We start from the raw sequence: 27729 nt of genomic DNA, 5'->3' as shown, positions 1-27729 counted from the left end.
CGGCGGTATGTAGATTTAAAAATAACGTGAATCATCCGCGCGTTTGCTCTGTGAAATACCCTCGCCGCGGTGTCGTCGTTAGTCTTCGAGCATTGTGTAACGCAGCGAGGAATTCCTCGATCAATCGCAGGAGCCTGCGAATCCAGAGCCTGCTGTGAGCGATCTCCGTGTCCGTAATGTAAACGGAGACAGTCCGTTCTGTATCCAAATGAATCGATCGATTTCCATCGCCTGCTTGGACGCAGCAGCGCAGCATCGACCGACCGTCTTGTGTCTTGTGGTGTGGGGAGTCGCCTTTTATGGCCATGAAAAATCGTTCGTTCGTTCGCTTGCTAGTTGGGCGTTGGGTTTGCGCGTCGCGAAAATCTCTTTTCCTCCGCATCATCTTCAGGAACGATTTTTTTTTCTGGAAGGGGGCCTAGTGGGGGCTCAGTATATTCGAGTGTTGAGGATGTAATATGCCTGCTAAATTCTTACCAATCCAACATTTGTCGACATAATAAATAATTAAATTTTAAAAATATCTGTTAAAACGTCTAAACGTAAGCAATTTCCAAAGAAATTTCTTACCATATAAAAGAATTTCGTTTATTTGGTACGAATTGGTACAAATTTGAATGATGAATTCACTTTTGAGAATATATTTGGGGTACCCTCACTAATTTTAGACTGTCACCATGTTTACATGCTTGTTTAGAATTAAAATTTTCTAATTGTTTATCATTACCACAGAGAACATGATTTAAGAATTATACATTATTTTCCAAAAAAATGATAATTGTTTAACAACAAAAAAAAACTCACAACACACGAATTGACAATAGTTAAGACAAACAACTTTCATCAACTATTTGTTACATTGATATCGGTGCTCAATTTGTGAGAGATGAAATCGTGTCCAACGGTGATCGAACCCTGCCGATCAATTTTATGGCGAATTTATGGCTCTTTTTGTGGTTTTTATGGAATTATCTTATATTGTTGTGCACATTGAGCAATTAAAAACTAGTTTTTCATACGAAAAACATTAAATGTAAATCAATTGGCAATTTTTTGATACTAACATGTACTTTCTTCGAAGCATCGCTTTGAATTCATTTAAAATTCAAATGTTGGAATCAAAATCGACAAAATCGAAAAATTCATCTAACTGATAGCTTATCTGGGATTCAAACATAATAAAATTTTCCGATTCCTGAAAGATTTTCTCTAATTACTCTGGGAATCATACCATGGATAGTTTGCAGAGGTTTCTCTGCTATGAATTCATGTAAGGTATTATACAGGGGTTTGCCTTTAGATAAATCGTAAACATTTAGCCTGTATAAATTTCTGCAGCGATTTCCACATACAATAAGCTCAACGGGAATGCCAGATAAACAAATGTGTTTCCATTTTGAAGGCAACTGAATTCTCTTAAGATACAAAGAAATAAGAACATCTTTTTTTCGCAAAATTCTTGTCGAAACTATCGTTGAATTTTTAAGGATTTTCTTTCGAATTTTATATAAGCATTGTATGGTCACATCTGAAAGAATTTTCAGCTAAATGCCTGCCGGTATGTCTTGTGAATTTTGTAACATTGCAAAAAATTCTTAAAATTCAATAAATTGGCAATAAAAACTCCTCCGGGAACTTCAGCTGATATTCCTACAAGATTTGGAATACAATTTCCAATTCTTATAGGAAGTTCCTGAACGAGTTTTTTTTACTACAGTTAATCCTCTCTTACACGATATTCGATATTTCCCCTAACTCGATTGAATGCAAGGTCCCTTCAATCTGGCATACTTTGATCCCTCTGCAAGTCGATACCTACTCTGGCTCGATGTTCCCTAATTCGATGCGATCATCGCCGATATGTTTCAGTTTTTTATGCAAGTTTACCTCTCTAACTCGATTTTTCGATGAAAATTTTCAAATATCTTCCAAATGTTAATTCATTATATGAATTTGATAAATTTGATAATACTGATAGTAAAATGAAGGTTGACAATCCACTTCAGGGTGATGAAATCGAAAACATTTTGAGGACTATTCAAAAAATGTCGCGTCGATAAAAGTACTAAAAATTTACTATTTTCCACATTTAAATTACTGTTTTGAATGTACTTTACCAATATAATGTAAATTTCAAAAAATGAAAAATATGTGTTCTGTATCTCGATACCTCCCCTAACTTGATGGCCGCTTCAATATCGAATTAGGGAAGATTATTAATGAAATCAATAACTATTTAAAAGCTGATTTTGACCTTCTTTTGGAAATAGTGGTGTTGTTTTTTTTTTTTTTTGTAGTATTTCTAATGTTTCCAAATTATAAGTTTATCATTAAAAATTTCAAATTTTCCTTACCAAATTCATTTAGATTGTTCGATCATATCTAGCAATTCAAAGCATTCAGATAAAGTTTGCTGATTCTAAGGATAAACCATAAAAGAACTGTAATTATACGAACAAACCAAAGGCAAAAGTTTGGTAAAATAAGAGCCTCAGCAATAACAAAATAATTTGTGATAAAAAAATGTTTTGAACGCCATTATTCTAAAAGACTCAACTGGTACTAAAAATAACGAAAACATAACGTATTCTGATTGACAGCACAATTTCTGTTTTTAACGAAACTCTTAAAATTATATAAATTAGTTATGATGGAAAATTTGTTTTACTTTTAATTTTGATTTGCCTCTTATACTCATACTGAAAATGCTCAACATTCATGATTTCACCTAGTAGTGAAAACACCGGAACCGGAACAGAGCTTGCTTCTCAACTTGTTTGGTGTTTTACAATCACATTCACATTAGTCATTCTACCGGCAGCCAGTGATGGAAAAACTCGCATCACGAAGCAGCTCACGAGTGTATACCAACGCATAACAAACATCACAGACTCGCGAACTGACTAGGTGTGAATAAGTCTGCACCCGTCTGCTCAGGAGACTCACGTAAGATTATGCTTGAACACTGTACCTTTCGAATGATGCGTGCAGAATTACTGGACATTGTTTTTAGTTAATAGCAGTTTCAGGCACACCGTGTGTAGGCGGTTTGCGCTTAGTGAAACTCGTTTTCCCGCATGATCTTCAGGAGCAAGCGTGCGAGCTCTCTTTCATCGCCCGGTGTCGCCAGGTCCAGTCGGAGAACTCGGACTAACGACTCGACGACGGATTCAGGAATGATTGACACGAGTCCCGATTCGTTTTGGGTTTTCCCCCTCCCCGACAGAATGATGATGAGGAAGCAAATTGACACACAAAAGATTTTCGTTTGACAATTTCATCTCGCGGAACACAACAAGGATCGCCTCGCTTCGCATCGCAATTGGTGTGTCTTTGTTGCGTGTGCAGTGCACTGAGCGAGCAATGCGTGAGCTGCTCTGAGGCGTTTGTGCTCGTTTTAGCGCTTCGATGCCGAAATGAAATGCAGCGCAAAGCATCGTCCGCTAAAAATAGCGTTCGAAATCGGAAGCATTCGAAGCTTGGGGAGGGCGGTTTTCCTGATCGAACTGTAAATCTGTTCGTGGGGAATGAGATTTATTTTGTCTGATGATTTGATCGATCGAAATTGATACAATGTTGCTTTTAATTTGCTGGGAGGCACGGTTTTATTTCATTTTCGCAAACAGGCGTGTCAGATGGTGGATTGGTACCGAAGGTAGTTTAGAGCTATGTTTTTCGTGCTCATTTAGAAATAATATCAGTATTGATTTAAGCATGGGAAATTCCTAAATTTGTTGTAAATTGTTTGTTTCAAATTAAGTGCAAACCAAAGTTCTTGATCATATCAGACACCTTGCTTAAAGATTTTTCCATTATGTTCTCTACAGCTGATTTTGTCTATTTATTGAGTTTATTGCCTGCATTGGATTGATGATACGTTGTGTGATGAATTTTAAGTGTGCACTTTGAATGTGAATTCCGTGAGAACTTAGTAGTCAGAGAACTAATGTTGTAAAGTTACTTCTCCACAATCACAAATCAGACAGGCAGCAATTTGATAACAATTGATGTTATTCATAAATAATATGGTACTTTTTTTAAGATTTGTTTTTTTTTTTAATATTTTAAGCAATTTAATTTGCTTTGATCGACTGTCCGATCATTCTGTCCTTATTCATGTATAAATTTCTTTACTTGCTGCAAAGAAGATGACGGAAGATGTTATGAGTTGGAAAATTCCTAACACCTGGTTTTAAATCCTTCTATATTTATGAAGAATATAGTAGAAGAAAAAACGACTTACCATGCTCCCTTTTATGAAAAATTAATCAAGTTTATTTTGCATGTCCTTCATAAGTTTACCTTCATTTATTCTATTGGATACCTACCAGATCTTTTTGAGGTTCTTGAAGACTTTTGAACGTCAAAGCATAATAAGCCCCAAGTTCTAACTAGTCATTTTTCAGAAATTTTTGAAATCTTGAACCTTGAGCACATATTGACTTCTTCAGATATCTGAACTTACATTTTTTAAATTGTGCGATTTACATTTTTTAAATTGATGCTTCGTTTTCTGAAGAAATTGTTATCAAAAGTTATACTGGGGCGAAAATTGAAGTGAGGAAAAAGTTTCTTGTTAAGATTTCTAGCTACAGTGAAACCTCCATGAGTCGATATTGAAGGGACCATCGACTCATGGAAATATCGAGTCATGGAACAGAAATCCTTTGGAAAGTGGCTTCTAGGGACCATCATAGTAACCATGAAATTCTGTTTTTAGTATGGTTCCATGAGTCGATATCGAGTCATGGAACATCGACTCATGGGTATCACTGTAGTAGGCTTTAGGACATTTCGTCGAATGACATTTGGTCGAATGACGTTGGGTCGAATGACATTTGGTCGAAAGTACATTTGGTCGAAAGGACATTTGGTCGAATGGACATTTGGTCGAATTGCTTTGGAGAACATTAATTTTGGTTGAATGACGTTTAGTTGAACGGAGATTTAGTTGAAATCTTATTTTCAATAGTTTATTGAAAGATCATTTGGTAAAATTGAATATTGTTTTCTAAGTTTTGCAAGGTTGGTAAGATAACGTATTCTTTTGAATGATCCTGAATTATTAACTGTTGTTGAATAAAAAATGGGACATTTCATGTTGTTTTATTTTAAATTATTAAAATGAACTTTTTTTGTACATTCACTGATATATTAAGCAGTAGTGAATTTGTTATTCTTTGAAAAAATCATCATTCTTTGAAAAACTCCCCAACAAGTTTTTATTTCATTACTCATAATGATTTTATTATTTATTATTCTTTTGAAATTTCATCGTTCTTCATAATGAACTGCTGATCTTATTCTGATGGAAGCATTCGGAAAGAGTGCTCAGGATCTTTCCTTGAATTCCGGGTCTTGCAGCTTACGGACGTGGGTAAGATTTTTTAATATGAAAATCAGAATTAAAAAGAGCGGAAAAATTGGCTTTGTGGTAAAACTTTATGGCGAAGTAAATGTTAGGTGTTTGTAATTCTGCTTATGGCTAATTAGCTTATTGTGAATTCCAGCTGAGGAACTTCCTCAGTAAAACATTTGGCTCTGCTGAAAGTGTTGATGACCTCGGGTGAATAACAAAGTGTGCAGTAGAAGCTTTGAATTATTATAAATGAAAATTGTGCTAATTTTATGTGTCGACTAAGGGAAGACGAGTTGACTGAGGTGACAAAAGTTGGCTTGCTTCCATTCAAGATCAGCTTATCTCGAATTGTAGAACATGCCTGAACGAATAAGCAGCACGAAATGTCAAAAACGCAAGAGGTTGCGCAATATTTTGGGAGAGCGTCCATCAAATTGAATAACAAAATTTCGCTAAGCGCAAAGAGATTGTTGGTAAAATGGCTCACAATTTATCAATTTTTCAATCACTCTTGTATTACCGACAAAATGCTACTCTCAGACTAAACGTAAAACTTTATTTCCATACTATTTAGATTCGACCACCATCTCCACGAAATGTCGGTTTGACCTAATATCAAATGGTTTCTGTTGCAACTAAAACGTTTCGACCAAATGTCCATTCGACGAAATGTCCGTTCGACCAAATGTACTTTCGACCAAATGTCATTCGACTAAATGTCATTCGACCAAATGTATTTCGACTAAATGTCATAGATTCTTCATGGCTTTAGGACATTTCGTCGAATGACATTTGGTCGAATGACGTTTGGTCGAATGACATTTGGTCGAAAGTACATTTGGTTGAAAGGACATTTGGTCGAATGGACATTTGGTCGAATTGCATTGGAACATTTATTTTGGTCGAATGACGTTTAGTTGAACGGAAATTTGGTTGAAAGCTTATTTTGAAATAGTTTATTGAAAGATCATTTGATCATTATGCCAAAATCTAGGATTTCGATGATTATTCAACTGAACTTGAACTTTTTAGAAGTAGTTCTTTTTGTACATTGACTGAAATATTTAGCTATAGTGAATTTATTATTCTTTGAAAATATCATCATTCATCGACTGCTCAACAAGCTTTTATTTTATTACTCAACGATGTGAACATAATGTTTTCATTATTTATTATTCTTTTGGAATGCCAACGTTCTTAATAATGAACTACTGATGTTAATTTGATGGAAAATTTAGAAAGAATGCTCGAGATCTTTCTTTGAATTACGGGTTTTGCAGCTTACGGACGTGGGTAAGGTTTTTTAAAGCGGAAATCAAGATTAAAACGCCAGGAAAAAAAATGGTTTAAGGAAAACCTTTATGACGAAGTGAATGCTAGGTGTCGGTAACTCTACTTATGGCCAATTGGCTTATTGTAATTTCCAGCTTAATAACTTTCCTCAAGCAAATATATGGCTGTGCTGGCAGTGTTGATGACCTCGGGTAAAAAACAGAGTTTGCTGTAGAAGCTATATATTATTGAAAATGAGAAAAAGGGCTAATTCTATGTATCGGGTAAATGAATACGAGTTGACTGAGGAGACAGTCGGCTTGCATCCATTTAGGATCAGCTTATCTCGAATTGCAGAACATGCCTGAACAAAAAAGCAACAGGAATCATTAAAAACCCAAGAGCTTAATCAATATGTTGGGAAGGTGTCCATCAAATTGAAATGTTACTAATCGCATAGAAATTGTTGGTAAAATAGCTGATACTTTTTAGGTTATTCAATCTTGTATTAGCGCCAACATGTTACTCTAAAAATATTCTATGCTTTCTGTTGCAACTAAACCTTTTCGACCAAATGTTCATTCGACGAAATGTCCGTTCGACTAAATGTACTTTCGACCAAACGTCATTCGACTAAATGTCATTCGACCAAATGTCATTGATTCGTATTTCGTGCACGAATGTCTCCTGTAGTTTTTCTAAACATTTCTCAGGAAATTTAACTGGTACGGTTTGCATCATTTATACATTGAGCGCATTTTGTGTATTCTGGCGAATTTTACCGTTATCTCAACTGCGCGGTATATTTAAATTCAATAATTCTTAGGAGTCTTAGGAGGAATCTCTGGGGTAATTCCTGAGGGTATTTTCAAAGAAATTTCTGGCTGAAATTCTACAAGTTGAACGATTTTTTTGTAGGAATTTCTAAGAACTCAGTAAAGTAATTGGTTTAAAAAAAAATGATTGAATTGAATTCTTGAATATCTTGAACCAAATTCTTAGTTCATAGAAGTTTGTAAAAATCACTATATAAAAATAAGTAAAATCATGAGGGAAATTTCGGACAAATGGCCTAATTAGGTTCTGATGATATTCTTCGAGATAATCTTGAAGAAATACGTAGAGGAAATTCAATCGGAAATTCTGTCATGATACAATGATGAATTCCCAAAAACTGTTCGAAATTCTACGACATAGAGTATCTTTGTGCTTGCCACACGATATACAAATGCAAAAAGTGTCCATCAACAACAGAAGCTTTTAGTTAATAATTGCGGAAATGCTCATGAGAACACTAAACTGAGAAGCACGCTCTGTTCCAGTTGAAGCTAAGTTTGCTGTTCCGCTGAAGAAAAGTAGAGAAATTCCTTGAATGAATGGGTCAAGAAATTTCCTACAGAGAGTCCCGTTTGAAATGACATTTCTTCTCAACTGCGTACAGCGATCAGAAAAATGTGATTTTCTGGACCATTCCTGGGAAGAAATTTTCCACATATCGAGATAGGCGATTCCTTTTCTTGTCAGTAGCAAACCAGCCTTGAACTGTTACACCAAAATGAAGAAAAAATCACGATAAAGGTACGGCATGAAAATTAACAAGGCAGGCTCTTTACTAATGTAAATATCAAGTTTGCTTGTAAACATGTGATGTCACTCCCTAGGACAGGACGTGACAGCTCAACTAAGACTGCCCTGTTGTTTTTACGTCGATAACCTTGTCGATACAATATCCAGTGTTACCAGTATCCTTTTTATGCAAATCTTGTGAATAAATTCAAATATCAAGGCTCATAATCAGAATGTTTCTCGCACGCTTTATTCATTTAGCGCAATAGAGGATGCTATATTTTCAAACAATTAGGTTGAAATTTAAAACCGGTGATATTTTTAAAGACAATTGACACAATTTTCACGCAAAATTTCCAAACTTTTTATAAAAACTTTACTGTACGAACTAGCAACACGGCCAGGCTAGCAACAAAGTGCCCTGTTGCAATTCAACTCAACGATGTGAAAGTAGGCCTTTGCCAAAACGACCAATAAGAAGTGGTCTTTTTTGACAGGCATTTGGTTTCATTTTTGTACTTTGACCTGTTACGTCTTGTCTTAGGTCACTCCTATCGTACCATATAAATTCCGGACCACTAGATCATTTTTTTTTTGCAAATTTGTTCGAGGTGGATAGAAATAACGTCGTCAAGTAGCTGTCAGTTTTCGGAATATATCACATTCTCAATATAGTACACCGTGGATAAAGGTGCGTTTGAAATCTAGTCATCTAGTTACTTCATAATAACCGTACCCCACAGACTGAATATCTTCTAAGAAATATTGCACAAGATGTATCACTGTTTCACGTAGATGCATCACTAAGTTAACAATTTATCCCATTACAAGTGCCTGTGCTACATGCATTTGCGTACAAATATTTGCATTGCAATTGTTCGGTAGCCAATTTAGGGAGCGTCCGTGCACACCTGATACCTATAGAGCTACTAACATTTCAATGCGCAAACCTTCATTCGCTTTTCTTTGCGCGCGAAAACTAAACACCTATACCAAGCACATTGCATAACTCGACGTGTCGCTTGATCGCATGCCAAATATTCGCATTTTCAACCATACCTTTGCTGATTCGCCGCCGCGCCGTTTGGCGGTGTGAGATCATCATAACAAGCAATGTCCCTGTCCAAACATAAGCGACACGTTTAAAATTTATGCAATTTTCACACAAAAGCCGAGCAATGGTAACGACGACCCCTCGGGACGACACGAGCAGGAAAATCTTGACCGTGTTTTTCTTCGCAAAGTCGAAAACCTGTGTGGGAGGGAGCAGCGATGCCGATGGACAGCAGTCACCTCTCGCGGTGTTCTGTGTGTACATTAGGGTTATTCCAATAACAAAAAAAATGTAAAATCACATCTCACATATCTTTTTCATAACTCTCATTATAAACATAGAGTTTTGTGAAGTTCTCAGCCATTTCGATAATGATTTAAAGGTGGCCCAAAAACGATATAGGTTTATATGGAGAGTATACTGTTTTGGATGAACTTGAATACCTATTGTACTAACTAAGTTACCAAAATGGGGATCATGGTAAAAAAAACATTTTTTTTTAATATAACAATCATCTATTGATAGTAAGAACGATGAGTTTTAGTACTTAGAAATTATGAATGGATCTCCTTATAGACCTAAATTCCAAGGAATATTTGAAAGACCTTAGCTTGTATACATTTTGGCCCGGTAGAGAATCATGTATATCCAGGCATTGCAGAATTTGCTCTCATTTGAGTATGAAGCACGATCAAAGCAAGCAAAGAAAAACATCCCATCTGTTGCGGTCCACGATCGTCATTGTATCGCAAGGTGTAACAAGTCTGATAAATGGAAGCAGCGAGCGAGAGCCCCAAAGAGAGAGCGATGATTAAATCCATTTTTCTCGCTTGTTTACCGTTGGGGATAGGTGTTTTTCTTTACTGGCACGATGAACAATCCACGAACTTCCAATAGCAATAGTGCCCCCCAGATTTGGAGCATGTTTAGAGGGGTTTTATCATGCACTACTATCCCCCCAATCTGATCAAAGGTGTAGCATTATACGATAAACAGTCTCTCATAATGTGCAGCATGTTATGATAGTTACAGAGAGCGATACGTGAGAGATTCTCTCAATTTTCTCAGGATTCAATCCCTGTGTATATCAATTGGCTTTTTAGTATAAGCACAATTTCTTTAAACAGTAAAAATGGATTACTCACTAGCCGACTCCAAAATGTGATCCACCTCGTATTACGAACAAGACTCTTTTTTACGAAATGATTTAATTTACGAACCAATTCAAGTTCGTAAGTTAAGGTTACAGTGTATATTTCGTTATATATTCAACTGAGAGAGAGGAGACAGCTCACTGACAGTTGACATGTTTTCTTGCCTTCTTTGACTTCTTTTTTAAATTCTTGGGTTGTGCACAACGGTCAGATGAACTTATTTTGGTCAAAATCATATTCCCTTCTTGTTGTTCACCATAAAAAAGGATGATGTAAAGGATGAATATAAAAAATCAATAGCAGTTTTGCAAAACACAACTATATTTAGGTTTTCAACTTTTTGAAATGTGAAATCATCGAAAATCACCTAAAAATTTTGATTAATTTTACTTGAATTTTGACGGTTTTTCACGCTTTGCCCTTCGAATGTGCCGGTTTTCCAGTGACAGTTGGTGACAGGTTCCCGTGACTTTTCGGTGCTCGCAATCTAAGCCAGCTGTCTCCTCTCTCTCAGATATTCAACATACAAGGCCTGCCCAACCTTTTTTGACATAAATGGTTGCCGCGTTCACAAGAGTAGTCCGATCTAAGATATTTGTACCTCAAATGAAAGCTTGGTTTTATAGATGATTGATCCATGTATGAAAATTCAAATTTATTTGAAAATATTTTCTGGCAATGCAGACAAAGGCAAAAATCTTAACTTAACAGCATCTGTAACGAAGAGTTTCAACAACTTATTTCGTAAAAATAATAAGGGGTTGTGACATACTTAAGCATCAATGTAGGTGTGATTATTTTACCGGCGTTGAAAGTATAGATTTAGTGTTTTCATACAAATCTACTTAAAATCCTTTACCCACCAGTTTATATCCTCACAAAAATGGATGAAAATTTGGCAGAACTATGTTTTTATCATAAAGTTTGTAAAACAAATATGGGAGATGGGATTTTCAAACTTTTTTGATATTTAAACGTAACTAGTATGCAAACAGCTTTTTTAAATTAAATTAAAATAAAACTAATGGCTGAAATTTGGCAGTACTAAACTGCCCATGTTCGCATAATCGACGTCAGCACCAATATGACCAAAATGCATTTTTTCATTGCTTTGCAGTGTTTACCTAATTATAGTTACCAGTCGTTGGACATACGAACAGCAGTGTTCAAAAATATTTAAAATACAGTCAACTCTCCCTAGTTCGATATCTCGTAACTCGATATCGAGTAAGGGAACCATAGTAAAAGTTGAATTTCAGCTTCAGTTGGACCGCATTTGCACAAATTCCATTTTTGTTTTGTTTTTTTTCTTGATACCTCGCTAACTCGATGGTCTTTTCAAAATCGAATTATGGAGAGTTGGCTGCATAAGACAAAAAAGAATTGCCATGAGCAGTAGGTGAATTGCGGCGAACAATTTCGTCGAAGAGAAGAAATTTTCTTCCATTTCTCACCAGCAAGAATTTGTTCTTCTCATAGAAGAAAACCGAAGATTACCAAAAATCATTCCACTCTGGGGACAATTTATTTTTCACTCCATCATATTTTCGCTCACCAACTGCTCCCGAGAATTATCATTATGTAGATAAACAAAAACTAGTGCCGGCGACGGGATTCGAACCTAGAACATTGCTAAAAACAACCGCGATGCGTGCACGCTAACCATGCTACCACACCAACTTGACGAAAGGAATGTTTAATAAGGTGCATAAGAGCAACTGCTGCTCGTGATAGATACAGGAAAAGTTCTCCATGGATCGGAGAAAGAGAAAACAAACTTCTCACAGCTGCGGAAATGTGCAAATATCTATGTGTGCATTGTTTTGTAAAAGGATAAAATCGCAAGGCAGCTTATCGCTGGAAATTGCTGTGAGAGATTATTCCATTATCGTGAGAGTGAGTGAGAATTCGAAAGCCTGGACATGAGTATATACCGTAAAACGGGATAATTTTCAAAGTTTTTTTTTGGGAAAAATTTGATTATTTCTCGCATAACTTCTGATCTTGCCCTAAAAGCCATTGGTAACCATGTGTGTAGCTCGTTGTCTCTGAGCATTTGAATGGATTTTCATGTTATTTAACAATGCTATGGGGAAGAAAGGATCATTATCTACCTGCCCGTAATGTTGATTTGGATGCTTATTCTTTCATTTGCTCATAAACAACGAGTTACACACTTGGCTACCAATGGCTTTTAGGGCGTTATCTCAGAGTATGCGAGATTTCTGCACTTTGTTTTTTTTTTTGTGTTATATTTTTAAAACCAGCTATTACAAGGTATATCAGATATCAATGTTAGTTGAAAGATTACGTAACAGTCTATTGTGAATGTACCGTAATCTGGGGTAACATGGATCAGTTTTTTGGATATTTCATAAATATTTCATTTGAAAATGCAAATATTGCAAGTTTTATATTTTTTACACGTGGAACATTTTTGTGTCATTTTCTTCTCTATACATTTCGAACATACTACAAACAACGCGTTGCTATGAATAAAGGTAGCATTTACAAAGCTACTAGCAGTTAGCTTCAGAGGTAGCTATTACATTTCGGAAGGTATTTTGAGTTTTGCTTATGAATTCTGAGTCTGGCCGTAGCAATTTGTAATATCCGTGTGAATTCTGGCATTACGATAATTATATTATTTTCTAGGAATTTTGGGATGTAAGTAAGAATTTAGATATTTATAAAGTTATTCTGAATTTTACGTGTAAATTCTGACATCGGAGATTCTCAGATTTCCTTTGGAATTACGGAATTCCTGTAGAACTTTGGGATTCCGATAGGGATGTCAGTTTTTTAATGGTAATTATGGAATTTTAAAAGCCATTCTATGAATATTGCGGAAATATTAAAAATCTGGTAAAAACACTAGAATTTGGGTGGGAATGGGATTCCGATTATTACTCTCTTGGAATTCAGTGGGTATCTTTGAGACGGTATTTCTGTAAGAATCTATGAGATTTCGGTAGGATTCCTTGCGAATTATTGTGTGAATATTTGTAATTCTGAAAACCAATCTTTGGAATTATTGAAAAAACCTTCCAGTTCCGTTTGAATTTCAAAGCATAGCTTTAATATAAACTTTTTGAATGTCGGTAAATATTTTCTAGATTCCAATGAGATTTTTTGTGAAATCGAAATAATTTTGATAATTTCAAAGGGAACCCTGGTGTTTTAGGAGAGATTTTCATTGACTTCTAACGACTACCGTCGGAGTCACCACAATTCCTATAAAAACGATTGCTTTTCGTTTGATGTCATTGCAAATTTTCGTTCAGTTTTCTCGTTTATTGCCTGTTTGCTGTTTCCACACGTATTCATTTATTTAGTGCTGCTCAGTTAGTACGTGTAATTGGAGATTAAAAATTACAAGCACAAAATTAAATCTACCAATTTAATTAAACTTTCCTATCATAATCACCACCATTTCATATAATCGAAAGTGGATTTTCGGTTTTGGGGCAACTTTGATAACGGATATATGCAACCACATGAAAACTCACAAAAAACTACCCTGTGATAACGTGTTATACTAAATGTCTTTACTTTTGAATCCGTTTCGCTTAACTGCTTTACAGAAATTATGTCATTTCATTTAGTATGTAGTGGGCTCCGCACTATCAAAGATACCTGCATTAAAAAGATACCCCATTCTACGGTCCATTAACTTTTCCGAACACACAAACGATTTGTTTAGTGTTTATTTGGATAGTTTAGCGTATAACCCAGATTGCAATGGCTATGGCCAAGTGTTTAGGGCAATTCATGCATATAATCGATCATCAAACTTAATGATTGATCGCAAAAAAAAATGTATGCGTTTTTAGTCAACAAAAGTACGAAACTAACAAGAAACAATTTTTTGAATTGAAAAATCTATAGCAAATGCACAGATTATTTAACTTAAACACATGCAAAAATACAGCTGACAACACAAAACCGCATTCTCCCAGCGATGAAGTGGTGGTGGTTACGTCAAGAATGCGTACATGGGCAGTATGTTTGCATTATGAAGATAGTAAGAAAAGTATGAAAGAGAGATTTTCAACTTATTTTTTTTTTTTTGTAAGTTCGACCACCCTAGTGTACACTGTACATACAGTTTTCTGAAATTGAATTTCTCGAATAAAAAAAAAATCCCGCGTTTCGTAACCGACACTGACAGAGAATTTGAAGAAAGTTTTGATTTGGTGTGGTCACTCGTGGACGCAACGTGACATACCTACAATGACAAGCCGGTCATTGCGAGAGTAGTTGGAAGCTGTTTCAAAATCGAAACATCGCGTCAGTCGCAATTTGATTGGGGGAGTACGGACACCTTTTTCCTACTGACTTGGTAGCCGATCCAGGCAGACGAGTTGACACCTGGCTTGTCCGTCAACAGGATGTACACTTCGTTACCGTTGGACCGAATGTATTTTAGATTTAGTGACAGACAGCTGAACGTGCGAGCGCGAATGGCCTTCAGTGAATGTCAACCCGTGTATCGGAGAATTTCTTCTAGAAATTCTCAAGTGAATGTGTGATGAAGTTGAAGTATGTTGTTACGAATTTCTGTTGTTGGTATTTTGTAGATGAATGAATTTCCATTAACTTAGATGTTCGTGAAGACGCGAACATCAGAATACAAAGCAACAAGAAGAGAAAGCTTATTAAGATTTTTTAATACCTTATTCAATAACTTGTCAATCAAAGCAAGAGAAATTAGCCGACCCTTCACATGTGCTGTAGATAGTAGATGACCAAGTAGTCACAAAACTGAAGTTTCTTAAAAATATCATGGACTCTCGGGGTCCATAAATGGCCGTGGCCGTGGAATCATTTCGTAGAATACACAAATATACTGTTGGTGATTCGAATTTGAATAAAACTTCAATTAGGTTTATGAAGTGAATCTTTACATAATGTTGAGATCTTACTGAAAATTCCCACCATATCACTAGAAGTTTTAAGATCTCGCTAGGGATTTCGTGTAATCCTCAAGATCTCCGGATGTAGCTCAGAATCGTTAAGATTCACCTGGAAATTCTCAAGAGTAAGCTTTCTTCGGGATATTGTTTGGAGACATCTACATACCTCTAAACCCAACCAGTGAATGCAATATTTCAATACAATTCTGCATGAAAACCTTACGAATATTGTGTAATATCGTTGCATATTCAGAAAATGTAAGGTTTTTATACAGTATTTGTATTGAAATCTCACATTTTCTGTAAGAAAACCTTACATTTTGTGCTAGGTCTTGTTTTGGGTGTAGAAATAACCAGGCAACGGCATAAAAAGTAACAAGGCAGGCTCTTTACAGATGTAAACATCAAGTTTTATTGTCAACATGTGACGTCACTCCTATCGTACCATATACCTTCCGGACAACTAGATCATTTTTTTTCGCAAATTTGTTCGAGGTGGATAGGAATGACGTCGTCAAGTAGCTGTCAGTTTTCTGAATATATCACCTTCTTAATATAGTACACCGTGAACTAAGCATTGCAGAATTCGCTCTCATTTGAGTATGAAGCACGATCAAAGCAAGCGAAGAGAAACATCCCATCTGTTGCGGTCCACGATCGTCAATGTATAGCGACGCAAGTTGTAACTAGTCTGATAAATAGAAGCAGTGAACGAGTGCCTCAAAGAGAAAGCGATGATAGAATCCATTTTTTTCGCTTGTTTATCGTTGGGGGTAGGTGTTTTTCTTTACTGGCACGATAAACAATCCACGAACTTCCAATAGCAATAGTGTGCCTTTATCATGCACTACTATCCCCCCTATCTGATCAAAGTTGTAGCAGTATACGATAAACAGTCTCTCATAATGTGCAGAATATTATGATAGTTACAGAGATCAATGCGTGAGAGATTCTCTCAACTTTCTCAGGATTCAATCCCTGGAAATAACCAAGATCTCACAAGGCATCCTCGAGGTCCAACTGTACATATCGCTGAGAATTCTCAAAATCTCTACGAGAATCCCTAGAACCCAATTAGAAAATCTCTAAAGTCTGCTCTGAATCCACAAAATCACACTGTATATTCCCTGGATTCTACTAGGAATCCCCATATTCTGCTAGTAAAATACTATGATTCTGATGTGAATTATTCTAGGTCTATTTAGAATCTTCAGGTTCGTACTAGAAATTCTTAAAATCACGCTTATGAAGCCCAGGATCTCACTGGAAATTTCCCGGCTATCACATGGAATCACAGCATTCTACAAGGATTCTGTTGGTAATGCTTAAAATTGCGCAGAAAATCCTCAACAATCTGTTAAGAAACCCAAAGTTTGAGCTTCGAATTCCCACATTAGGCAAAGATTTTGCAGAGCCCTAATGCAAAAAAAAATTGGCCCGCAGTATGCGCCCAGCTTAAGTACCACTGGTTTTGAGGCTCATCAATATTTTATGTTTTCATCGCTAAATGACATTTCAATCGTTTAAAAATAAACCAAGCTAGATACCTTCCGGATATTGTTAAGAGTCATGTAGATTACAAATATTACCTTACAATATCGTTGCATATACAGTAAATGTAAAGTTCTTAAATAGTCACGGTCAGACTCCCCAGACTGTTATTATCAGAAGAAAAAAAAATCTCTATAAATTCTGTACTCAATTCTATGGCCATCCTTCAAGTCTGGGCAAAGCTTAAAAAAATCGTAGGGCCCGTTTTGAAGTTACGTCCTTTTGCATGTAAGTCCAGATATTCAAAGGTAATTTGTAACCTCTGAGCGGAGTTTTGAATGTAAAGATGAACAGAATATTGAATTACGCCCTTTTTGCAGCGTAATCATCAAAAGCAATCGATTTATGAGGCCTTCCAATATCGTAAATCATGTTTAAATGTTCTCAATGACAAAAAGTGATCACAAGCATTTGAAATTTTCTGCAAATAACTTATTTTTCATAGGCTCAAGTGCTGTAAGGTATTACGGAGCCAATTTCACCATTCAACTAAGTTTGTTTTTGTGGCACGGGTATTCAGGGTAGTTTGGTGAACCCATGCGCTCATGTTTAAATACACTTCACATGAATCTCATCGGTACATTATGTATAACAAAGCGCAAGAGTACCTCAGTGTATACGACCAGACTTTTAGATTTCGGTTGTGGGCAAATATTGGTTCTACTTTGTTCAGTTTTTCCTTTCCAGCTATGATTTTATTGTCGAGTACTACTTTAATTTAAATTAACATTCCGCATAGGTATTGTATTACGTAAAAAAGGGCATTGACTGAGGCGGTATTAAATGAAAGAAAGTACTGAAAAGTATAGAACATTCCTTATCATTTTGTTCCATGGAATTTGCAGAGCAGAGCAAACAATTAAAATTAATAATATTACAGTATGACCCATTAAAAATTTCGAAAATCGTCATATCATGTTTTATAGTAGTTTTTGTATGGAAAATTAGAACGAAACAAAAGTTTTATTCATCATTTTTATTGTTTAATCTGTGTGAACTCTGTTTTTCACTGTGAACATGATTTTTATCTGTTACTTTCTCCGTAAGAGAGAGTAATTGGAAGCAAACCTTTAGAATTTATCATGCAGTCATTTATCATTCAAATCACGATAACTTTTTTGTTTCTCGATATTTTTGCACCATTTTTCACAAGTTCTCAAAAAACTCTTCTAGTTTTAGAATTCGTGCCAACATTGATCATTGGTCATCTGGATCCAGAGATAACCCGAAATTCATTGGGGGACCGACGCTTAACCATAACCCACGTATATATCTCGGGCTACAGAATTTTTATCGTATTCAGATATTCACTCATCGGTACAATATATTAATGAGAGTATGTTGTGAAAAAATGAAGCAATTTGGAGCAGCCGTCTTTGAGTAATGAGCATTTATGTTGCTGGTACCACGCTGACCAAATAAAGATCTTGAAAACTTCGAAAAACCATAGAACGTTTGCCAGGCGAACTAGTTGAAATAAAGTTTTAATTGAGAAATTTATACTAAGGAATAATATCAGAATTTCACAAAAGTCGCAAAAGGAGACTGGTATGTTCTCGCCTAAAAACTTGATGAATTGAGAAAATGATAATAGATACATGTAACTTATAATTCAGACGATTTCAGAAAGAACATTTAATGTTTCCAGAGATTCCTCTAAAATAATCTTTGATCATTATTCCTCCAAAGACATTACCTGAAATTTTTCGATGATTTTTTGCAAGAATCTATTAATTTCTAGGAAATTTGCTGAGAAAGTCTGTGGAGGCCCTAAAATCCAGCATAAATCCTGATGGCATTCAATAATTGTGGAAGTGCTCATATAACTGTATATAATCTGAAAAGCAAGCTCTGTCTCAATAGGGATGTAGGGTAAGTGTACCAGTTATGGACATAGTGGTTCCCTATTTCGCCATACATAATTACTTCAATGTCTTCAAATTTTTTGAAAATTTTTGTGTTTTGTAGTAGTTAGATTTAAGATATATCTTGATGTTAAAACATTCAAAAAGATTTAAAATGTGAAAGTTATTAAAATTTCCCATATGGCCAAATAGGGAACCACTATGGCCATAACTGGTACACTTTCCCTAGCCAAGAAAATGTATGAACCGTTTTTGACTTGGCCTTCTGCGATCTATACACGTGACAATTTTTAGTTTGCAAGTGTTGATCACTCATTTGAAAGCTCTAAAACATATTTCGAGTGAAAACAACTCAACGAGTAGTTGGGTATCCATCTACTGCGTCTTCCTCAATCAAAGTTGCTTATGTAGATTCTCTGGTGACACCAGATATTCCCGATTTCCATATATGGTTTGTTTGAAATAACTGGGTCACATCATCCGCAGTGAGACAGGCATCAGAACGAAACATGCCATTTGACGAATTCGCGTCTTGGCACAGAATCAAAACAAGGCCACCGTTGTCACCGTCCATCCTTTTGTGGCATTCCTCGCCCCGGCCAGCAGAAGCAGAACTACGTTTCGCGAGAACGTAAACAACATCGAGTGAGAATACCGGTTCTTGTTTGCGCTGGCTGGGGGGAAAAAGAAAATCTGCTCGGCGAAAATGCCTTCCGCAATGTCTGCCAATGTCCGTTAATGCGCTGCAGAAAGCCGCAAGTAAAATAAAAATATTGTCTTAATACGGTTGAGACTAAAATAGCCAGAAGTCGAGTTCCCAATGAGTAATCTATTTACTCGAATCTTATTCGTGGAAATTAATGAGACTTTTGAACTTTGGGCGTGTCGTCGCAGCGCGTGGCGAGTTAGATGACTCTTTGGACTAAGCAGGCCTTGGATGGGCCAAATGCGAACGAACCCCTCCAAGGAGGTGTTTTGGATGTGGTATCAATCATCTTTGACAGCTAATAGAGGAAGTCGGAGAATCTAAAACGATTAGCGACAAAGTAGGCGTCCCGAGCGAATAACGACCTTGACGGCATCGGAGAGCGAATCCGAACCGCAGCCTACTACGACCGATCCGAATCAGCTGATCTTTGAACAAGATTGGGAGACATCTCTCAACGCGAACAACATGTCACATTACGGCCGGTCGGTACATTGCAACAGCCGACGATTACTCAGCACACCGAGCGCGCGCGGGAAGTAGCCAAACAGTCGGGTAAACTTGTTATGCTCAAAATAGATTCATACACCTTCGGTAACGGTTACGGGGAAAAGAGTTTCGCTTTTGTTCCGTCCGCGCGTTCGCGTTCCCAAAATAGCCTCCCGCCATGAACCAAGCGTCCGAGCCGAGCAATGCGTTCGTTCAGTGCATTCCGGGTCTAAACTGCCTCTCGGCCGCCAATTTTCGATACGTTTTGATTGTGCTCTAAAATTTGATCTACGTGCTCTTTCGCCTACAGGTCTCCAAAGTAACCACAACCCGCTCCGTCAAGTCGACTGCCTCTTCGTCGAGCAACGCCCCGAAACCGAGCATCGAGAACCTAGAGCAGATCTGGGACGAAGCCGTACTAAAGCAATTGGTAAGTTCGAGCGGTCCAAAGTTCGATTCATAGGCAATTCATTAACGCTTTATTCGGTTTTCTTTTAGTTGGAATCGTCCACTAACTACGAGGAACGCCGCAAGATCCGAGCCCGTCTACGACAGATCATGGCCGAAAAAGAAGGTACCGCTACTCACTAGAACCCTCTCGAACGCCTCAACAAACTCACTAAACGCACTCCAAAATATTTCCGTTCGAAGGCCTGCGTTTCTCGTTACTTTTATCTTGCTCTTTGTCAAACTACAAATCACCTTGGACAAGAAACTATCACCACCAACTACAACAACTACAGTTTCTCTTTCGACACCTCTTGAACTCCTTCCACTATCTTTCACAATCACCAAATGCGACAAAACAATTCCCGCCAACACCACCACCACCACTCCACCAACCCTCAGAACAAACCGATACGCCTACGTCCACATTCCCGCCATTGTAAGCCCCGCCTCTCAGTAAGACCGCCCAGTTTAAACAAGAAGAAGCAAGGTAACGGTCGCCAGGCAACCGCCACAACCACACCTGCAACGCCCCAACAGTGCCCAAATGCTCCCCTAATAACTCTTGTACCCCCGACCAATCGATCCGATTCTATTCCAGCCTGTGCCGACATCGTGGCCAGCGTAACGGCCGACCTGCAACGCGAACGGCAACAACTCCAGCAGCAAAAGAGCAACGACTCCAGCGGCAGCGGCATCCACGGTGAGTCGCTCTTGTTGCCCCTACTGCAGGGCATACTGTTGCACAATAAGAGCGGTGCTGGGGGCCAGATCGGTACGGGTAACGGCGGCTCCACAGCCGTCACCTTACCGATTCCACCGGTCGAAGACTCCGGCACAGAGTCCGGCGAAGACCTGCGGCTCCTAGCGGCCGGTTTGCATGACAACATCGAAATGTACCGCGGTATTGGTGTCGGAAACGCCGTCCTCAATGGCGGTGTCAATGGTGATGGTAGTAGTGTTAGTAATGGTAGATTGCCGGTAGATTCCGGCGATAGTATCTTGCATGAGGTGACGGCTGCCCTTCAACGGTTACAACTGTCTTTGAGGGATGGGAAAAATATCCAACTAGAGTCAAACAAACGCAACGCTCTCCTAACTCTTGTCAATCGACTCCAGACCGGTCTTATGCAACCCGACAAACTCCCCGACCAGGTTTCCCCCGTCAACGAACTTGCCGACGATAACGCAGACGACAAGGTGGACTACAATCAGGCTCGACGTGGAAGCGCACGGTTCGCGAAACGAAGAAATCGCAACAACCGCCACACGGTCGGAGTCAGTCGTGAAGAACTGGCCGACGCTCGGCGATTCATCGAAGAAATTGGTCGCATGGAAAGCCTGTCCGCTCACTCAAACTCAGCTACTCCGGAAAAATCCAAAACTCCGGAAAAGCCCCTTCTTCCGTATTCTCTACAGAAACAGCAGTCTCTCGGTACGGTTCTTCCTTCCACCCCATCAGTACCCACAGCCTCCACGTTCGCCATGAAGCGTCCCAGTCAATTTGTCCCCAAAGAACTGAATCAAAACCCTGATCCACTCCCACTCGTCAACGGCCGCGATCGCAAAGCGAAGCAGAGACTCTTCCGTCAATCGCAAAGCTTTGAACAACCATCGATTAACGGATACGAACCTGCCGTGGCGCAACATAAGCCCATCGACGTCAAACCTGTGCCCAAGAATGAACCATTCAAAAAGCCCGTCCAGACGGCAGCTCAACGCGCACTGGTCAAAAAGTACGCCTTCAACGATGGCTCCACTTCGGAAGACGACGAACCTCGCAAAACCGCTGAACAGGTCGTTCTTCAGAAGAACACCCCCAAGGGTTCGACCGTCGTCAATACTGTCCAGAAAATCGTCAATCGCGAAGTGAAACAAGAGGCTCCAACGAAGTCCGTCCATACCTCGATAGCTCGTAAAACCGCCATCCACAGAAGTCACATTCCGGAGTCCCACGAGGCGCCTGTTTCTACGGGAGACAGGCCCATGAACAAATACACCAGTAAAAAGCTCCGCATGAAGCGAGCCAACACGATCGACATCCCGAAGAAACTGCTCACTAACGGTGCAGACTCCGACGATGATTCCGAAGAAGACCAACCGATCAAGCCCAAGGAACGTCCACGCGAGGTCAAAGCCAAGACTCCGGTCGCAACGGCTCCGAAGCCAGCACCCGTCGAAGTGCCAGACTTCAAACCCAAGACTGATAACGACATGAAATTCATGGCCTTCCTGCAGAAGCAGAATCAAGCCACCAAGCAAATGTGGACCAATCCGGTTAAGGAACACGTTGGAACCAACAATTGGACCAGCAAATTCGGTCATCTGAAGAACAACTTTGAATCCGTCGGCAGGCAGGGCAATCAACCGGCACCGATGCGTAGCGCTCCCAAAAGTTCAGCAATGAATTTCTGGAAGAAAGCCGAGAGCAACTCCTTCGACGAGTCTTATCTGCGTCAACATGCGAAACCTCCGAAACCGATTCACACCAACCACGTGGCTCCCAAACCGCCAACCCTACCAAAGCTTCCTCCCAAACCAGCAAACAACCCAGTTCAACAACCGCCGGCTCTTCCGGCCAAACACAAAACTGCTCCGCAGCCGCTTCCACAGTCGGTTGCTGTGAGCAAACCTGAACCCAAGCATCCGCCTATGGTCCCTAGCCAGTTCACCCACGCCCCCACTTCTGCATTTAAACCCATTCCTAAGAAGCTTCCCCCGACCAACCTGGACTTCAAACCCATCCACCAGGAACCCGAAATCATCAAACCCATCCCTTCGAACGTTTCCTGTGGAATCGTCAAAAACATCGTAGCATCCGGGTTCAAGGAAACTCCCGAAGTCAAACCCGAACCGAAGCCGGTCCAACTGGGGCTGGTCAAGTCACTTGCGGCTGCCGGTTATCACGAAACTCCCTATGTCCCACTTCCCAAAATTGAAAGAACTCCAACGCACCATGTGCTCAACTATCAAGCCCAGAATCCGGAACGTGCCGAGTCTCCAACTCCACCAGCTCCATGGGTTGGTAAGAAAACTGCGGAGAGTAACGGTCGCGTGGCCAGTATCGCTTCTACCAAGTTCACCGCGAACCAGTTTGGCATGAACAAGGGCTCTCTGCCCGCCCAGACTTCGCTAACCTACCAGGGTTCACTGAAATACGATGAGAAGCCACTTAGCTTCCAAGTGGCTGATCGTATGCAAGGGAAGCGTCCTTCGCTGCCGGATGTCCACAAGGCTACACTGCCTGCGGCAGCGGATAATTTCATGTACACTTTCACGGATTACACTCAACCGGAGTCTGTGTCCACGTTCTCCTTGAACCGTAGTGATTCACTGACGAATCCGGAAAATCAACCCCTAGTGTTGACCAACACCAACTCAGTGTACAGCCCAGCGGGACAGCAGATGACCTATCTGGGAGTGAATGATCGTCGGGACTCCTCTTCTCTGTCGCCGTCAAATATCGTCATCCCCATTGACGACGACGTGGACGATTTGGAATCGTTGGACTCGCAGGAAATGCGAGTGGTGACGAAGGTCATGCGAGCACCGGTGAGCCAGCAAGCCAGCTATTCCAGTAACAAACCATCGCATTTGAACAGTGGCGGAGGCGAAGATCGCGGTTCTATGATTGCACAGAATCTTCACACTTCGCTGAAGAAGATCCAGCAGAAGAGCCCAACGCCGCCGAACAAGATTGCCATAGCTGCAGCGGCGGCGGCTCAGAAGCGATTCTCGCAAGACTTCAGCAGCTCATCCGACGGCCATTCACCGTACGGACAACGATCCGTACCACAGTTCGCCGTTCCAAAGGTGGAGATCACTCCTCAAACTCCTGCTACCACTGTTCCCCTAGCGAAACCTTCCCAATTCAGTTTGCCTGCGCACGTGATTTACAATAATGTGCAGGGCATGCCTCAGAGTCGCCCTGCGTATCAACCGGCTCCACTGGCTCGTACGGATTCCTGGGTGCGTTTGAACCAACAGCAAGCTCCGAATGCGCTATCACGAGCCAAGTCTAGTCATACCTTGGCGGTCCCCCCGAGCTACGACGGAGGATTTGGACAACCGAATCGTAACGTTTCCGACAAGCAGCGTACCATGGAAGCTTACTTTGCCGGTCAGAAACCTACGTTGAATGCCCTGTCCAAAACTTCTTCATCGCACAACATTTTGAGGGACAAATCCGGCATGTCGCAGAATAGCGCCAGACCGGTATCGTACGCTCTGGGACACAGTTACAATCCTGCGCAGTACAACATAATGACTTCGCAGCATACTGGCAGCAGTTACCAACAGCAGCAGCAGTCGCCAATGTATTCGCAGCGAGCGCCACAAATGACGGTCCACCAACAGCAGCCACAGTACTATCAACCACCGCTAGGTGGCGGTCTGTCACGTAGCCGAACGATGCCTCACATACCGATGAACAACGTGAGTCTTCTCGACGAAGACAACGTGGAAGATGCATTTGAAGAGCTCATGAGCCAATCGTTCGCCGTGTAGGCTGTGTCGGGCCACGCTCGTAGCGGCGCAACGAGGTGAACCCCCCGAAGTAGATTTCCACCGACTCCAGGAGGAGTCACCGGAAGTCGAAACCACCATTCCATGTAGTGTTTACTGTGGGATTTCTGTGTTTTGTTTTCTATAACCGTATTCTGAACGACGAACGAAATCGAAGCAGGCTGTGTGTGAAGACTGCGGTGAGCAACTCGTAGGAAAGAAAAAAACAGTAGGCTGTGTAGATTTATTTGTGACCGGAAAAAAAGCGTTAGCGCGTGTGTTTGTGCGACGAAATCGGTGGAACTCCAAGGCAAGCACCAACAAATCGAAGACATTGCCAAAAACCCACATCAAAACTCTCGCATGCAGTTGTTTTGCTAAGCCGTTTACTGCATTCTTACTACTACTACTGTTGTTTTATTCATTGGAAACCTCTGTGAAACGCTTGGATATGATGTATATGTCAAACGCTTACTCGTGTAACTCGTGTTTGGAAAGAAAACCGGGCATTTTGTTGTTACGGGGACATGAACTGACTTTTTTGTGTTTTGGTGAAGAAGTGCCTTTATCTTTGAATGATACGTCGCTGTTACTGTCACAGCCACTTGTGAAGCAATTTTTGGATAGAAGACATTCTATAGCAAGAGCTTAAACCTCGCCAGAGTGCGCCACTGTCGGATGATTCTACTACTACTATTACCACACTACGGCAAATCAAAGCAAACTGGTCGTGCAAGCGTCTTTTTATCTAGATGTGCATCCTAACAACCACGCACGCGGGTTCCCCAAGAAGGACCTTACTAAGCCGCACTCTCGGCCCTCGAACGTATGTGATTGATGTACGTATAGGAGGCAAGATACCCTACCCTACTGTACGCATCGGTAGAGAGCCCTGTGAGTTTACATTTTCTTCTGTCAGTGTAGTTTGATTGACGTTTTCCGCTGTCAAAGTGTGCCATGCCCCGCGCCTTACATGTCAGCATGTGTGAAAAGACGTCGAACGCGTGCTTCGCGTGCGCCCAACTTCTAGTGCATGCTTCTGCGTCTAGATGGCAGCATTTTTTTGATCCAAAACGCCATCTAGTGTGCCATACATTTTTTTAGATCGAGAACATGTCCCTGATTTTTGTTCCAGTGTGTGTTGTTTTTGTTCTGTGTCATGCAGTCCTCATCATGAACTAATTTAGTGAACGTCGAATCATCACCAAAACGCGATCAACCACCATATTGAATTGGGCACCATTAATTATAGCAAAATTCCGCTCGCTCATTTCACCGTTGTTGTGCATTTTTTTATAGCATAGTATGTGTAGTTTTTAAATCGAAAAATTCTAGCCTTAGCGATTGTGAAGCTTGTGTTCCTTTTAGATGTACTGATTAACACAGATCCTAGAATTCGTGATAGATTTCCCGCAAAAAGACATTCTAGTAGCAGGAATCTAATGCCGTTTGTTTATGTACTTTCAGAAGTAACCACTACGTCCTCGAAGGTCCAGTCACAAGATGGCGGCGTGGTAACCACCCGAACGACAGGTGAGTGTTCATTGACAACCCTATTAAATGTTTGGCAGTTCAAGAATCGACTAAATAGGTTGGGAAATCGGCTGATTGTTGCAGTGACTTGTATGGGAGTTTGACACAGCAATCGACTGACTAATCGTCAGAGTAAATTTGGTATCCGATGAAATCTGTTGTTTAGTAGGTCGAAAATCGATGTCCGACGCCATTTTGGAATCCAAGATGGCGACTTCCGATTGATGAGAATTGCATTTAAAAATGGGCCCAGATTTGAGTCTTGATACTTTGATCATTTTTGACGTTTACTTCGTTGACTAAAATGCCACAGTTGTTCCTACACTTGAACGGTAAAGAATTTTCTCAATAATTTTCATAATTGATTCAATGACGCCATGAAAAACTTAACTTGGAACTAAAGCTTGGAAGCTTCTTCTCCGAAGCTTGGAAGCTTCATCTACGAAGCTTGGAAGCTTCTTCTCTGAAGCTTGGAAGCGTCTTCTCCGAAGTTCGGAAGCTTCTTCTGCGAAGTTTGGAAACTTTTTTTTTTTTTTTTTTTTTAAATCTTTATTTGAGTGTATTTTAACGCACGAGGGCTAGTTCTACACTTAAGTTTGGAAACTTCTTCTCCGAAGCTTGGAAGTTTCTTCACCGAAGCATGGAAGCTTCTTCTCCGGAGCTTGAAAACTTTTTATCCGAAGCTTGAAAACTTTTTATCCGAAGCTTGGAAGCTTCTTCTCAGAAGATTGGAAGCTTCTTCTCAGAAGCTTGGAAGCTTCTTCTCAGAAGCTTGGAAGCTTATTTTGTGAAGCTTTTTCTCCGAAGCTTGGAAGCTTCTTCTCCGAAGCTTGGAAGCTTCTTCTCCGAAACTTGAAAACTTTTTATCCGAAGTTTGGGAGCTTCTTCTCAGAAGCTCGGAAGCTTATTCTCAGAAGCTTGGAAGCTTCTTTTTCGAAGTTTGGACGCATCTTCTCAGAAACTCTGAAGTTTCTTCGCATAAGCTTGGAAGTTTTTTTCTCAGAAGCTTGGAAGCTACTTTTCAGAATCTTGGAAGCTTCTTCTCCGAAGCTTGAAAGTTTCTTATCTGAAGTTTGGAAGTATCTTCTCAAAAGCTAAAAGCTTCTTCTCAGAAACTCGGAAGCTTCTTCTCTGAAGCTTGTATGCATCTTCTCTGAAGCTTGGAAGCTTCTTCTCTGAAGTTTGGAAGCTTCTTTCGCAGAAGATTATTCTCAGAAGCTTGGAAGCTTAGATGTTTGCTTCCCAGAAGCTTCGTACAATAGATAAAAAAAATGATTTTCTTTGAGTTCTTGGAGAAGCTGAGAAGGTTCTTCT

At 39.7% G+C, this 27729-nt stretch overlaps 1 protein-coding gene across 3 annotated transcripts in view; it reads left to right on the top strand.

Moving 5' to 3' along the window:
• Positions 1-25643, top strand: part of LOC5576274 (titin) — a 351555-nt gene extending 325912 nt beyond the window's left edge. For all 3 annotated transcript variants that reach the window (XM_021842989.1, XM_021843039.1, XM_021843103.1), the window contains 3 exons: positions 20243-20362; positions 20431-20506; positions 20981-25643. In XM_021842989.1, the coding sequence (XP_021698681.1) occupies positions 20243-20362; positions 20431-20506; positions 20981-24885 (4101 nt within the window). In that variant the 3' untranslated portion in view covers positions 24886-25643. The remainder of the gene's footprint in view (positions 1-20242; positions 20363-20430; positions 20507-20980) is intronic.
• Positions 25644-27729: the final 2086 nt, after the last annotated feature.

The sequence above is a fragment of the Aedes aegypti genome, chromosome 1 (genome assembly GCF_002204515.2).
Source record: "Aedes aegypti strain LVP_AGWG chromosome 1, AaegL5.0 Primary Assembly, whole genome shotgun sequence".
NCBI classification, from domain to species: domain Eukaryota; kingdom Metazoa; phylum Arthropoda; class Insecta; order Diptera; family Culicidae; genus Aedes; species Aedes aegypti.
The sequence above is the reverse complement of the archived record's forward strand: the minus strand, read 5'-3'. Positions and strand labels throughout refer to the sequence as shown.